Source organism: Oncorhynchus keta, unplaced genomic scaffold (assembly GCF_023373465.1).
Source record: "Oncorhynchus keta strain PuntledgeMale-10-30-2019 unplaced genomic scaffold, Oket_V2 Un_contig_12530_pilon_pilon, whole genome shotgun sequence".
Lineage (NCBI taxonomy): Eukaryota > Metazoa > Chordata > Actinopteri > Salmoniformes > Salmonidae > Oncorhynchus > Oncorhynchus keta.
The window spans coordinates 76,243-90,000 of NW_026277902.1; the positions used below are offsets into that span (position 1 = coordinate 76,243).

At 49.9% G+C, this 13,758-nt stretch overlaps 1 protein-coding gene across 1 annotated transcript in view; it reads left to right on the plus strand.

The window, feature by feature from the left end:
* The window catches only part of LOC127917951 (F-BAR and double SH3 domains protein 2-like), a gene marked incomplete at its 5' end in the record, with an annotated part of 77,304 nt that overhangs the window by 59,853 nt on the left and 3,693 nt on the right, over positions 1-13,758 (plus strand). The window contains 5 exon segments of the mRNA XM_052501117.1: positions 43-197; positions 1,829-1,963; positions 6,567-6,650; positions 12,009-12,186; positions 13,507-13,715. Of these exon segments, the coding sequence (XP_052357077.1) occupies positions 43-197; positions 1,829-1,963; positions 6,567-6,650; positions 12,009-12,186; positions 13,507-13,715 (761 nt within the window).

Sequence of the window (13,758 nt, forward strand, 5' to 3'; positions counted from 1 at the left end):
TGTGTGTGTCCATGTATGTAACCTCTCTCTCACTCTAGACAGTAAAGCTGAAGGCAGAGGCTCGTTTGGACCTGCTGAGACAGGTGGGCGTTGCCGTGGATACCTGGCTGAAGAGCGCCATGAACCAGGTGATGGAGGAGCTGGAGAATGAGCGCTGGGCTATGCTAAACTACACTACCCACGATCCCTCACTCTCGGTGAGACACCTGCCCTCCCTCCCTCTCACTACACCACCGTTCCACACTTTGAGGAAACTACCCACAATCCCTCACTCTACACTACAGTCACTGAAATGCCTCTCTCCCACTACATGTCATCACCCCAGACTGTTTCTTTACCACAGGGCAACCAAGGCATGTGTGTGGGCTTCAGCACTTTGGCTTGTGTGTGTGTGTGTGTGTGTGTGTGTGTGTGTGTGTGTGTGTGTGTGTGTGTGTGTGTGTGTGTGTGTGTGTGTGTGTGTGTCTCTGTGTGTGTGTGTGTGTGTGTCAGCAGGATGTTGAGGTAAGCAGTCTCTGCTCATCTTCATCACTTAACATTCTGTTCATATGACACTGCAGCAACCACGAGAGGGGGTGAAGACTGAGAGGAAGGAGGGGGAGAGAGAGGGGGGATGAAGACTGAGAGGAAGGAGAGAGAGAGAGGGGGGTGAAGACAGAGGAAGGAGGGGGAGAGAGGGGGGTGAAGACTGAGGAAGGAGAGAGAGAGGGGGGATGAAGACTGAGGAAGGAGGGAGAGAGGGGGTGAAGACTGAGAGGAAGGAGGGAGAGAGGGGGTGAAGACTGAGGAAGGAGAGAGATAGAGGGAGGGGGGTGAAGACCGAGAGGAAGGAGGGAGAGAGGGGGGTGAAGACTGAGGAAGGAGAGAGAGAGGGGGGATGAAGACTGAGAGGAAGGAGGAGAGAGAGGAGGGGGGGTGAAGACTGAGAGGAAGGAGAGAGAGGGAGGGGGTGAAGACAGAGGAAGGAGAGAGAGTGAGGGGGTGAAGACAGAGGAAGGAGAGAGAGGGAGGGGGGTGAAGACAGAGGAAGGAGGGAGAGAGAGGGGGGTGAAGACTGAGAGGAAGGAGGGAGAGAGAGAGAGAGGGGGTGAAGACTGAGAGGAAGGAGAGAGAGAGGGGGTGAAGACAGAGGAAGGAGAGAGAAAGGGGGGTGAAGATCGGAGGAGGGGAGATGGGGAGAGTGATAATGGGAAACGGAAACCAAAGGAAAGGAGGAGGGTGAAGAGGAGGAGAAAGTGGATGACAGAAAGGAGAAGAGTGACAGAATGAGTGCTCTGTTCCATTGGCCCAGTGTTCATTTCACACCAGTCTGGTTTATCAGTGTGATGGAGAATGAAGTAGCTTTTCCTCAAGGTGATAACTACTAGTATACTATAGTACCATCCTCTTGTTAGAATCAATTCTGGCCATGATGATGACACCTGTTACATATTGATTTGTAAGAGCAGGAATTAGTAAGTACAGCTATGCTTTTTGCTTGACAACATCAAGGTGTTTATACATTATTAAAAGCAGAATGGGTTTCTTTTTTCGGGAAAGTGAACACACAACACACGACTAAGCTTCCTATCGGGAACATAGTGAGTTTTGAAAACACAGACAGACCAAAACCCTGATTGGGTTGCTGTATCCGGTCCCAAGGAGGGTGGGCCCATATGCCACCTGATCTCTCTGAGCCAATGAGGTTCCCTGAGGACAGGTAGAGGAGGGGTCAGGACATAAGGTTTTACAGAGACACACTTCACATCATCTGACTCCTCTACCTCTAGAAGGAGGAGAGAGAACCACACTGGAGCATTGGAAGTAGCTCATTGTGATGTGTGTGTAGGGCCCAGTTGATCTGGAGCGGTCGGAGGGTGAGGAGTGTGAGGAGAACATGGAGGTGTTTGATGACAGCAGCTCCAGCCCCTCTGGGACTCTCAGGAACTACCCACTCACCTGCAAAGTCCTCTACTCATACAAGGTAATACACCCCCCTCTCTCCCCCCTTTTGCTCCCAGAACAGCCTCAATTCGTCGGGACATGGACTCTACAAGGTGTTGAAAGCGTTCCACAGGGATGCTGGTCCATGTCCATTGCTTTCCACAGTCGTGTCAAGTTGGCTGGATGTCCTTTGGATGGTGGACCATTCTTGATTCAGACAGGAAACTGTTGCGGTTCTTGACACAACCGGTGCGCCTGGCACCTAATTCCATACCCTGTTCAAAGTTATTTAAATCTTCCGTCTTGCCCGTTCACCCTCTGAATGGTACACATACACAATCCATGTCACTGTTGTCTCAAGGCTTAAAAATCCTTCTTTAACCCGTCTCCTCCCCTTCATCTACACTGATTGAAGTGGATTTAACAAGTGACATTAATAAGGGATCATAGCTTTCACCTGGATTCACCTGGTCAGTCTGTCATAGAAAGAGCAGGTGTTCTTAATGTTTTGAACACTCAGTATATTTGCTTAGCTATGCTATAATGTATTTCCACAAACATTGTTTATCGAGACAGATGATGTAGTATGTAGTAATATGTAATATGTACATCAACATGAAGGTGTAAAAAGAGCTATGCAAACATTTTTGGCTCCACCCATCAGGGTCAGGGGGCTCCACCCATCAGGGTGCAGGCCCCAGGTCCTTCTGTAGCTCAGTTGGTAGAGCATGGCGCTTGTAACGCCAGGGTAGTGGGTTCGATTCCCGGGACCACCCATACGTAGAATGTATGCACACATGACTGTAAGTCGCTTTGGATAAAAGCGTCTGCTAAATGGCATATATTATTTATTATTAGGTCCGGGTCAAGGGCTCCACCCATCAGGGTCAAGTCAGGGGGCTCCACTCATCAGGGTTAGGGGGCTCCACCCATTAGGGTCAGGGGCTCCACTCATCAAAGTCAGGGGGCTCCACTCATTAGGGTCAGGGGGCTACACCCATCAGGGTCAGGTCAGGGGCTCCACCCATCAGGTTCAGGGCTCCACCCATCAGGGTCAGAGTCAGGGGGCTCCACTCATTAGGGTCAGGGGCTCCACTCTTCAGGGTCAGGGGGCTCCACTCATCAGGGTCAGCTTCAGGGGCTCCACTCTTCAGGGTCAGGTGGCTCCACCCATCAGGGTCAGGTCAGGATCAGAGGGCTCCACTCATCAGGGTCAGGGGCTCCACCCATCAGGGTCAGGTCAGTGGGCTCCACCCATCAGGTTTAGGGGCTCCACCCATCCGGATCAGAGTCAGGGGCTCCACTCATCAGGGTCAGGGGGCTCCACTCATCAGGTTCAGGGCTCCACCCATCAGGGTCAGAGTCAAGGGGCTCCACTCTTCAGGGTCAGGGGCTCCACTCATCAGGGTCAGCTTCAGGGGCTCCACTCTTCAGGGTCAGGGGGCTCCACTCATTAGGGTCTGGGGGCTACACTCATCAGGGTCAGGGGCTCCACCCATCAGGGTCAGGGGGCTCCACCCATCAAAGGTAGGGGGCTCCACTCATCAGGGTCAGGGGGCTCCACTCATCATGGTCAGGGGCTACACTCATTAGGGTCAGGGGGCTACACCCATCAGGGTCAGGGGGCTCCACCCATCAGGGTCAGGGGGCTCCACCCATCAAAGGCAGGGGGCTCCACTCATCAGGGTCAGGGGCTCCACCCGTCAGGTTCAGGGGCTCCACCCATCAGGGTCAGAGTCAGGGGCTCCACTCATCAGGGTCAGGGGCTCCACTCTTCAGGGTCAGGGGGCTCCACTCATCAGGGTCAGCTTCAGGGGGCTCCACTCTTCAGGGTCAGGTGGCTCCACCCATCAGGGTCAGTTCAGGGTCAGGATCAGGGGCTCCACTCATCAGGGTCAGGGGCTCCACCCATCAGGGTCAGGTCACGGGGCTCCACCCATCAGGTTCAGGGGCTCCACCCATCAGGGTCAGAGTCAGGGGGCTCCACTCATCAGGGTCAGGGGGCTCCACTCATCAGGTTCAGGGGCTCCACCCATCAGGGTCAGAGTCAAGGGCTCCACTCTTCAGAGTCAGGGGGCTCCACTCTTCAGAGTCAGGGGGCTCCACTCATCAGGGTCAGCTTCAGGGGGCTCCACTCTTCAGGGTCAGGGGCTCCACTCATCAGGGTCAGCTTCAGGGGGCTCCACTCTTCAGGGTCAGGGGGCTACATCCATCAGGGTCAGGTCAGGGGCTCTACCCATCAGGGTCAGTTCAGGGTCAGGATCAGGGGGCTCCACTCATCAGAGTCAGGGGCTACACTCATCAGGGTCAGGGGGATACACCCATCAGGTTCAGGGGCTCCACCCATCAGGGTCAGCTTCAGGGTCTCCACCCATCAGGGTCAGGGGGCTCCACTCTTCAGGGTCAGGGGCTCCACTCTTCAGGGTCAGGGGGCTCCACTCATCAGGGCCAGGGGGCTACACCCATCAGGGTCAGGGGCTCCACCCATCAGGGTCAGGGGCTCCACCGAGGGTCAGGGGCCTGCACCCATCAGGGTGGGGTCCGGGTCAGGATCAGGGGGCTACACTCATCAGGGTCAGGGGCTCCACTCATTAGGGTCAGGGGGCTCCACTCATTAGGGTCAGGGGCTCCACTCATTAGGGTCAGGGGCTCCACCCATCAGGGTCAGCTTCAGGGGCTCCACCCATCAGGGTCAGGGGGCTCCACTCTTCAGGGTCAGGGGGCTCCACTCATCAGGGTCAGGGGGCTCCACTCATCAGGGTCAGGGGGCTACACCCATCAGGGTCAGGGGCTCCACCCATCAGGGTCAGGGGCTCCACCGAGGTCAGGGGCCTGCACCCATCAGGGTGGGGTCCGGGTCAGGATCAGGGGCTACACTCATCAGAGTCAGGGGGCTCCACTCATTAGGGTCAGGGGCTCCACCCATCAGGGCCAGAGTCAGGGGGCTACACTCATTAGGGTCAGGGGGCTACACCCATCAGGGTCAGCTTCAGGGGGCTACACTCTTCAGGGTCAGGGGCTCCACTCATCAGGGTCAGGGGCTCCACCCATCAGGTCAGGTCAGGGTCAGGATCAGGGGCTCCACTCATCAGGGTCAGGGGGCTCCACTCATCAGGGTCAGGGTGCTCCACCCATCAGGGTCAGGGGCTCCACCCATCAAGGTCCGGGTCAGGGGTCTCCACCCATCAGGGTCAGGGGGCTCCACCCATCAGGGTCAGGGGCTCCACCCGTCGGGGTCAGGGGGCTCCACTCGTCAGGGTCAGGGGTTCCACCCATCAAGGTCAGGGTCAGGGGCTCCACCCATCAGGGTCAGATCAGGGTCAGGGGGCTCCACCTGTCAGGTCGGGGTCAGGGGCTCCACCCATCAGGGTCAGGTCAGGGGCTCCACTCATCAGGGTCAGGGGCTCCACTCGTTAGGGGGCTCCACCCATCAGGTCAGGGTCAGGGGCTCCACTCATCAGGGTCAGGGGCTCCACTGGTCAGGGCTCCACCCATCAGGGTCAGGTCAGGATCAGGGGCTCCACTCGTCAGGGTCAGGGGCTCCACTCGTTAGGGTCAGGGGGCTCCACCCATCAGTGTCAGGTCAGGGTCAGGGGCTCCACCCATCAGGGTCAGGTCAGGGTCAGGGGGCTACACTCATCAGGGTCAGGGGCTCCACTGGTCAGGGGCTCCACTCATCAGGGTCAGGGAGCTACACCCATCAGAGTCAGGTCAGGGTCAGGGAGCTCCACCCATCAGGGTCAGGGAGCTCCACCCAACAGGGTCAGGGGCTCCACCCATCAGGTTCAGGGGCTCCACTCATCAGGGTCAGGGGCTACACCCATCAGGGTCAGGGGCTCCACCCATCAGGGTCAGGGGGCTCCACCCATCAGGGTCAGGTCGGGGTCAGGGGGCTCCACTCGTCAGGGTCAGGGGTTCCACCCATCAAGGTCAGGGTCAGGGGCTCCACCCATCAGGGTCAGGTCAGGGTCAGTGGGCTCCACTCATCAGGGTCAGGGGCTCCACTCGTTAGGGGGCTCCACCCATCAGGGTCAGGTCAGGGTCAGGAGGCTCCACTCGTCAGGGTCAGGGGGCTCCACTCGTTAGGGTCAGGGGCTACACCCATCAGGGTCAGGGGCTCCACCCATCAGGGTCAGGTCAGGGTCAGGGGGCTACACTCGTCAGAGTCAGGGGCTCCACTGGTCAGGGGGCTCCACTCATCAGGGTCAGGGGGCTACACCCATCAGAGTCAGGTCAGGGTCAGGGAGCTCCACCCATCAGGGTCAGGGGCTCCACTCTTCAGGGTCAGGGGCTCCACTCTTCAGGGTCAGGGGGCTCCACTCTTCAGGGTCAGGGGCTCCACTCTTCAGGGTCAGGGGGCTCCACTCATCAGGGTCAGGGGCTCCACTCATCAGGGTCAGGGGCTCCACTCATCAGGGTCAGGGGCTACACCCATCTGAACACTGAACGCATGTAACATTAGAGCCATAAAATATCAGTTTGTATTGTCCATTGGTTAATACTCTCCTCCTTTTCTACTCTCCTCCTCCTTTTCTACTCTCCTCCTCCTTTTCTACTCTCTTCCTGTCTGTATGTCTGTCTGTCTGTCTGTCTGTCTCTCTCTCTCTCCCTCCGCCCGTCCGTGTCTCTGTCTGTGTCTCTAGGCATCTCAGCCAGATGAGTTGAGTATAGAGGAGCATGAGATGTTGGAGGTGATAGAGGATGGAGACATGGAGGACTGGGTCAAGGTAACAACAACAATCAAATCAAAGTTTGTCACGTGGTGGTGTAGTAGACTTTACAGTGAAATGCTGAATACAAGAGATGTAGACCTTACAGTGAAATGCTGAATACAACAGGTGTAGTAGACCTTACAGTGAAATGCTGAATACAACAGGTGTAGTAGACCTTACAGTGAAATGCTGAATACAACAGGTGTAGTAGACCTTACAGTGAAATGCTGAATACAACAGGTGTAGACCTTACAGTGAAATGCTGAATACAACAGGTGTAGTAGACCTTACAGTGAAATGCTGAATACAACAGGTGTAGTAGACCTTACAGTGAAATACTGAATACAAGAGATGTAGACCTTACAGTGAAATGCTGAATACAAGAGGTGTAGTAGACCTCACAGTGAAATGCTGAATACAAGAGATGTAGAACTTACAGTGAAATGCTGAATACAACAGGTGTAGTAGACCTTACAGTGAAATGCTGAATACAAGAGGTGTAGTAGACCTCACAGTGAAATGCTGAATACAAGAGATGTAGACCTTACAGTGAAATGCTGAATACAACAGGTGTAGTAGACCTTACAGTGAAATGCTGAATACAACAGGTGTAGACCTTACAGTGAAATGCTGAATACAACAGGTGTAGTAGACCTTACAGTGAAATGCTGAATACAACAGGTGTAGTAGACCTTACAGTGAAATGCTGAATACAAGAGATGTAGACCTTACAGTGAAATGCTGAATACAAGAGATGTAGACCTTACAGTGAAATGCTGAATACAACAGGTGTAGTAGACCTTACAGTGAAATGCTGAATACAACAGGTGTAGTAGACCTTACAGTGAAATGCTGAATACAACAGGTGTAGTAGACCTTACAGTGAAATACTGAATACAAGAGATGTAGACCTTACAGTGAAATGCTGAATACAAGAGGTGTAGTAGACCTCACAGTGAAATGCTGAATACAAGAGATGTAGAACTTACAGTGAAATGCTGAATACAACAGGTGTAGTAGACCTTACAGTGAAATGCTGAATACAAGAGGTGTAGTAGACCTCACAGTGAAATGCTGAATACAAGAGATGTAGACCTTACAGTGAAATGCTGAATACAACAGGTGTAGTAGACCTTACAGTGAAATGCTGAATACAACAGGTGTAGACCTTACAGTGAAATGCTGAATACAACAGGTGTAGTAGACCTTACAGTGAAATGCTGAATACAACAGGTGTAGTAGACCTTACAGTGAAATGCTGAATACAACAGGTGTAGTAGACCTTACAGTGAAATACTGAATACAAGAGATGTAGACCTTACAGTGAAATGCTGAATACAACAGGTGTAGTAGACCTTACAGTGAAATGCTGAATACAACAGGTGTAGACCTTACAGTGAAATGCTGAATACAACAGGTGTAGTAGACCTTACAGTGAAATGCTGAATACAACAGGTGTAGTAGACCTTACAGTGAAATGCTGAATACAGCAGGTGTAGACCTTACAGTGAAATGCTGAATACAACAGGTGTAGTAGACCTTACAGTGAAATGCTGAATACAACAGGTGTAGTAGACCTTACAGTGAAATGCTGAATACAACAGGTGTAGTAGACCTTACAGTGAAATGCTGAATACAACAGGTGTAGTAGACCTTACAGTGAAATGCTGAATACAACAGGTGTAGTAGACCTTACAGTGAAATGCTGAATACAACAGGTGTAGTAGACCTTACAGTGAAATGCTGAATACAACAGGTGTAGTAGACCTTACAGTGAAATGCTGAATACAACAGGTGTAGTAGACCTTACAGTGAAATGCTGAATACAAGAGGTGTAGTAGACCTTACAGTGAAATACTGAATACAAGAGGTGTAGACCTTACAGTGAAATTCTTACTTACAGGCTCTAACCAATAGTGCAAAAAGGTATTAGGTGAACAATAGGTAAGTAAAGAAATAAAAACAACAGTAAAAAGACATTGAATAATAACAGTAGTGAGGCTATATAGAGATATGATGCACTGTAGAGATATGATGTAGAGATATATACAGTAGTGAGGCTATATAGAGATATGATGCACTGTAGAGATATGATGTAGTGTAGAGATATATACAGTAGTGAGGCTATATAGAGATATGATGCACTGTAGAGATATGGTGTAGTGTAGAGATATATACAGTAGTGAGGCTATATAGAGATATGATGCACTGTAGAGATATGGTGTAGTGTAGAGATATATACAGTAGTGAGGCTATATACAGTAGTGAGGCTATATAGAGATATGATGCACTGTAGAGATATGATGTAGTGTAGAGATATATACAGTAGTGAGGCTATATAGAGATATGATGCACTGTAGAGATATGATGTAGTGTAGAGATATATACAGTAGTGAGGCTATATAGAGATATGATGCACTGTAGAGATATGATGTAGTGTAGAGATATATACAGTAGTGAGGCTATATAGAGATATGATGCACTGTAGAGATATGATGTAGAGATATATACAGTAGTGAGGCTATATACAGTAGTGAGGCTATATAGAGATATGATGCACTGTAGAGATATGGTGTAGTATAGAGATATATACAGTAGTGAGGCTATATACAGTAGTGAGGCTTTATACAGTAGAGAGGCTATATACAGTAGCGAGGATATTTACAGTAGCGAGGCTATATACAGTAGAGAGACTATATACAGTAGTGAGGCTATATACAGTAGAGAGGCTATATACAGTAGAGAGGCTATATACAGTAGAGGCTATATACAGTAGCGAGGCTATATACAGAGAGGCTATATACAGTAGCGGGGCTATATACAGTAGCGAGACTATACAGTAGAGACTATATACAGTAGAGGCTATATACAGTAAAGAGGCTATATACAGTAGAGGCTATATACAGTAGCGAGGCTATATACAGAGAGGCTATATACAGAGAGGCTATATACAGTAGCGGGGCTATATACAGTAGCGAGACTATACAGTAGAGACTATATACAGTAGAGGCTATATACAGTAGCGGGGCTATATACAGTAGCGAGGCTATATACAGTAGAGGCTATATACAGTAGCGAGGCTATAATAGTAGCGAGACTATATACAGTAGAGGCTATATACAGTAGCGAGGCTATATACAGTAGCGAGGCTATATACAGTAGCGGGGCTATATACAGTAGCGGGGCTATATACAGTAGCGAGACTATATACAGTAGAGGCTATATACAGTAGCGAGGCTATATACAGTAGAGGCTATATACAGTAGCGGGGCTATATACAGTAGCGGGGCTATATACAGTAGAGGCTATATACAGTAGCGAGGCTATATACAGTAGCGAGGCTATATACAGTAGCGGGGCTATATACAGTAGCGAGACTATATACAGTAGAGGCTATATACAGTAGCGAGGCTATATACAGTAGAGGCTATATACAGTAGTGAGGTTATATACAGTAGCGAGGCTATATACAGTAGCGAGGCTATATACAGTAGCGAGGCTATAATAGTAGTGAGGTTATATACAGTAGAGGCTATATACAGTAGAGGCTATATACAGTAGTGAGGTTATATACAGTAGAGAGGCTATATACAGTAGAGAGGCTATATACAGTAGAGAGGCTATATACAGTAGAGGCTATATACAGTAGAGAGGCTATATACAGTAGTGAGGCTATATACAGTAGCGAGGCTATAATAGTAGTGAGGCTATATACAGTAGAGAGGCTATATACAGTAGAGAGGCTATATACAGTAGAGGCTATATACAGTAGCGAGGCTATAATAGTAGCGAGGCTATATACAGTAATAATAAATAATAATAATATATGCCATTTAGCAGACGCTTTTATCCAAAGCGACTTACAGTCATGTGTGCATACATTCTACGTATGGGTGGTCCCGGGATCGAACCCACTACCCTGGCGTTACAAGCGCCATGCTCTACCAACTGAGCTACAGAAGGACCTCACTCACAGTAGTGAGGCTATATACAGTAGTGAGGCTATATACAGTAGAGGCTATATACAGTAGAGGCTATATACAGTAGAGGCTATATACAGTAGCGAGGCTATATACAGTAGCGAGGCTATATACAGTAGCGAGGCTATATACAGTAGAGAGGCTATATACAGCAGAGAGGCTATATACAGCAGAGAGGCTATATACAGTAGAGAGGCTATATACAGCAGAGAGGCTACATACAGTAGAGAGGCTATATACAGTAGCGAGGCTATATACAGCAGAGAGGCTACATACAGTAGAGAGGCTATATACAGTAGCGAGGCTATATACAGTAGAGAGGCTATATACAGCAGAGAGGCTATATACAGTAGAGAGGCTATATACAGTAGTGAGGCTATATACAGTAGTGAGGCTATATACAGTAGAGGCTATATACAGTAGAGGCTATATACAGTAGAGGCTATATACAGTAGCGAGGCTATATACAGTAGCGAGGCTATATACAGTAGAGAGGCTATATACAGCAGAGAGGCTATATACAGCAGAGAGGCTATATACAGTAGAGAGGCTATATACAGCAGAGAGGCTACATACAGTAGAGAGGCTATATACAGTAGCGAGGCTATATACAGCAGAGAGGCTACATACAGTAGAGAGGCTATATACAGTAGCGAGGCTATATACAGTAGAGAGGCTATATACAGCAGAGAGGCTATATACAGTAGAGAGGCTATATACAGTAGAGAGGCTACATACAGACACCGGTTCGTCGGGCTGATTGAGGTAGTATGTACATGTAGATATGGTTAAAGTGACTATACATATATGATGAACAGAGAGTAGCAGAAGCATAAAAGAGGGGTTGGTGGGTGGCGGGACACAATGCAGATAGCCCGGTTAGCTAATGTGCGGGAGCACTGGTTGGTCGGCCAATTGAGGTTGTATGTGCATGAATGTATAGTTAAAGTGATGCAGCTGTAGAACCTTTTGAGAATTTCAGGATCCATGCCAAATCTTTTTAGTTTCCTGAGGGGAATAGACTTTGTCGTGTCCTCTTCATGACTGTCTTGGTGTGTTTGGACCATGTTAGTTTGTTGGTGATGTGGACACCAAGGAACTTGAAGCTCTCAACCTGCTCCACTGCAGCCCCGTCGATGAGAATGGGGGCGTGCTCGGTCCTCCTTTTCCTGTCGTCCACAATCATCTCCTTAGTCTTGGTTACGTTGAGGGATAGGTTGTTATTCTGGCACCACCCGGCCAGGTCTCTGACCTCCTCCCTGTAGGCAGACACTAAACACACAGCACTGCCTAATATAGTAATTTTTCATTGGTTGACCAGGGCTGTCCTTTAACACGGAGCTCTGTTATTGGTTCATGGTCTAACATCCTGTTGTGTGATTGGTTGTTTCAGGCGAGAAGTAAGACAGGGCTGATTGGCTACGTCCCAGAGAAGTATCTTCAGTTCCCCACCTCTAGCAGCCTACTGAGCATGCTCCAGTCTCTCGCTGCGTTGGACGCTCGCTCACACACCTCCTCCAACTCCACCGAGCCAGAGATACACACTGGCAGCATCAACGGAGACGCCAGCTGTAAGAACACACTACACACACATGCCAACACCACTACACACACATGCAAACACCACTACACACACATGCAAACACCACTACACACACATGCCAACACCACTACACACACATGCAAACACCACTACACACACATGCAAACACCACTACACACACATGCAAACACCACTACACACACATGCAAACACCACTACACACACATGCAAACACCACTACACACACATGCAAACACCACTACACACACATGCAAACACCACTACACACACATGCAAACACCACTACACACACATGCAAACACCACTACACACACATACCAACACCACTACACACACATGCAAACACCACTACACACACATGCAAACACCACTACACACACATGCAAACACCACTACACACACATGCAAACACCACTACACACACATACCAACACCACTACACACACATGCAAACCACACCACTACACACACATGCAAACACCACTACACACACATGCAAACACCACTACACACACATACCAACACCACTACACACACATGCAAACACCACTACACACACATGCAAACACCACTACACACACATGCAAACACCACTACACACACATGCAAACACCACTACACACACATGCAAACACCACTACACACACATGCAAACACCACTACACACACATACCAACACCACTACACACACATGCAAACACCACTACACACACATGCAAACACCACTACACACACATGCAAACACCACTACACACACATGCAAACACCACTACACACACATGCACAAAAACAAGGCAAATACAAACCCTCTCAAAGAATATAGACACATTTCCAACTTGTTTGTCAGATCAAGACGTTGATGGAAACAAAGATCTGAACCCAATGTGTGTTCATTAACTTCAGTAGGTTCAAGCCTCATGGATTGTTCCAGAATTTAATTATAATCCTCCTCTCCCCCTCATCCCTCCCCTCTCTCCCCCTCTTCCCTCTCCTCTCTCCCCCTCTTCCCTCTCCTCCCTCTCCCTCCTCCCTCCCCCTCTCCTCTCTCCCCCTCCTCACCCCCCTCCTCTCTCCACCCCTCTCCTCTCTCCCCCTCATTCTCTCCTCCCTCCCCTCTCCCCCTCCCCCTCCTCTCTCCCCCTCCCCTCCTCTCTCCCCCTCCTCTCTCCCCCTTTTCCCTCTCCTCTCTCCCCCTCTTCCCTCTCCCCTCTCCTCCCTCTCCTCCCTCCCCCTCTCTCCTCTCTCTCCCCCTCTTCCCTCTCCTCCCTCTCTCCTCCCTCCCCTCTCCTCCCTCCCCTCTCCCCCTCCTCTCTCCTCCTCTCCCCAGTGAGTTTTGTGAGGGCACTGTATGACTACGATGGTCAGGCGGATGAGGAGCTGTCCTTCCCAGAGGGGGCTGTCATCCATCTGCTGAACAGAGACACCCAAACAGACGATGGCTTCTGGGAGGGAGAGTTCAACGGACGAGTGGGAGTCTTCCCTTCTGTACTGGTGGAGGACCTGACTGAGAGCAGAGAGAACAGAGTAGACAAACTGGTACACACTTACACACACACACACTTGAGAGCACACAAGCACA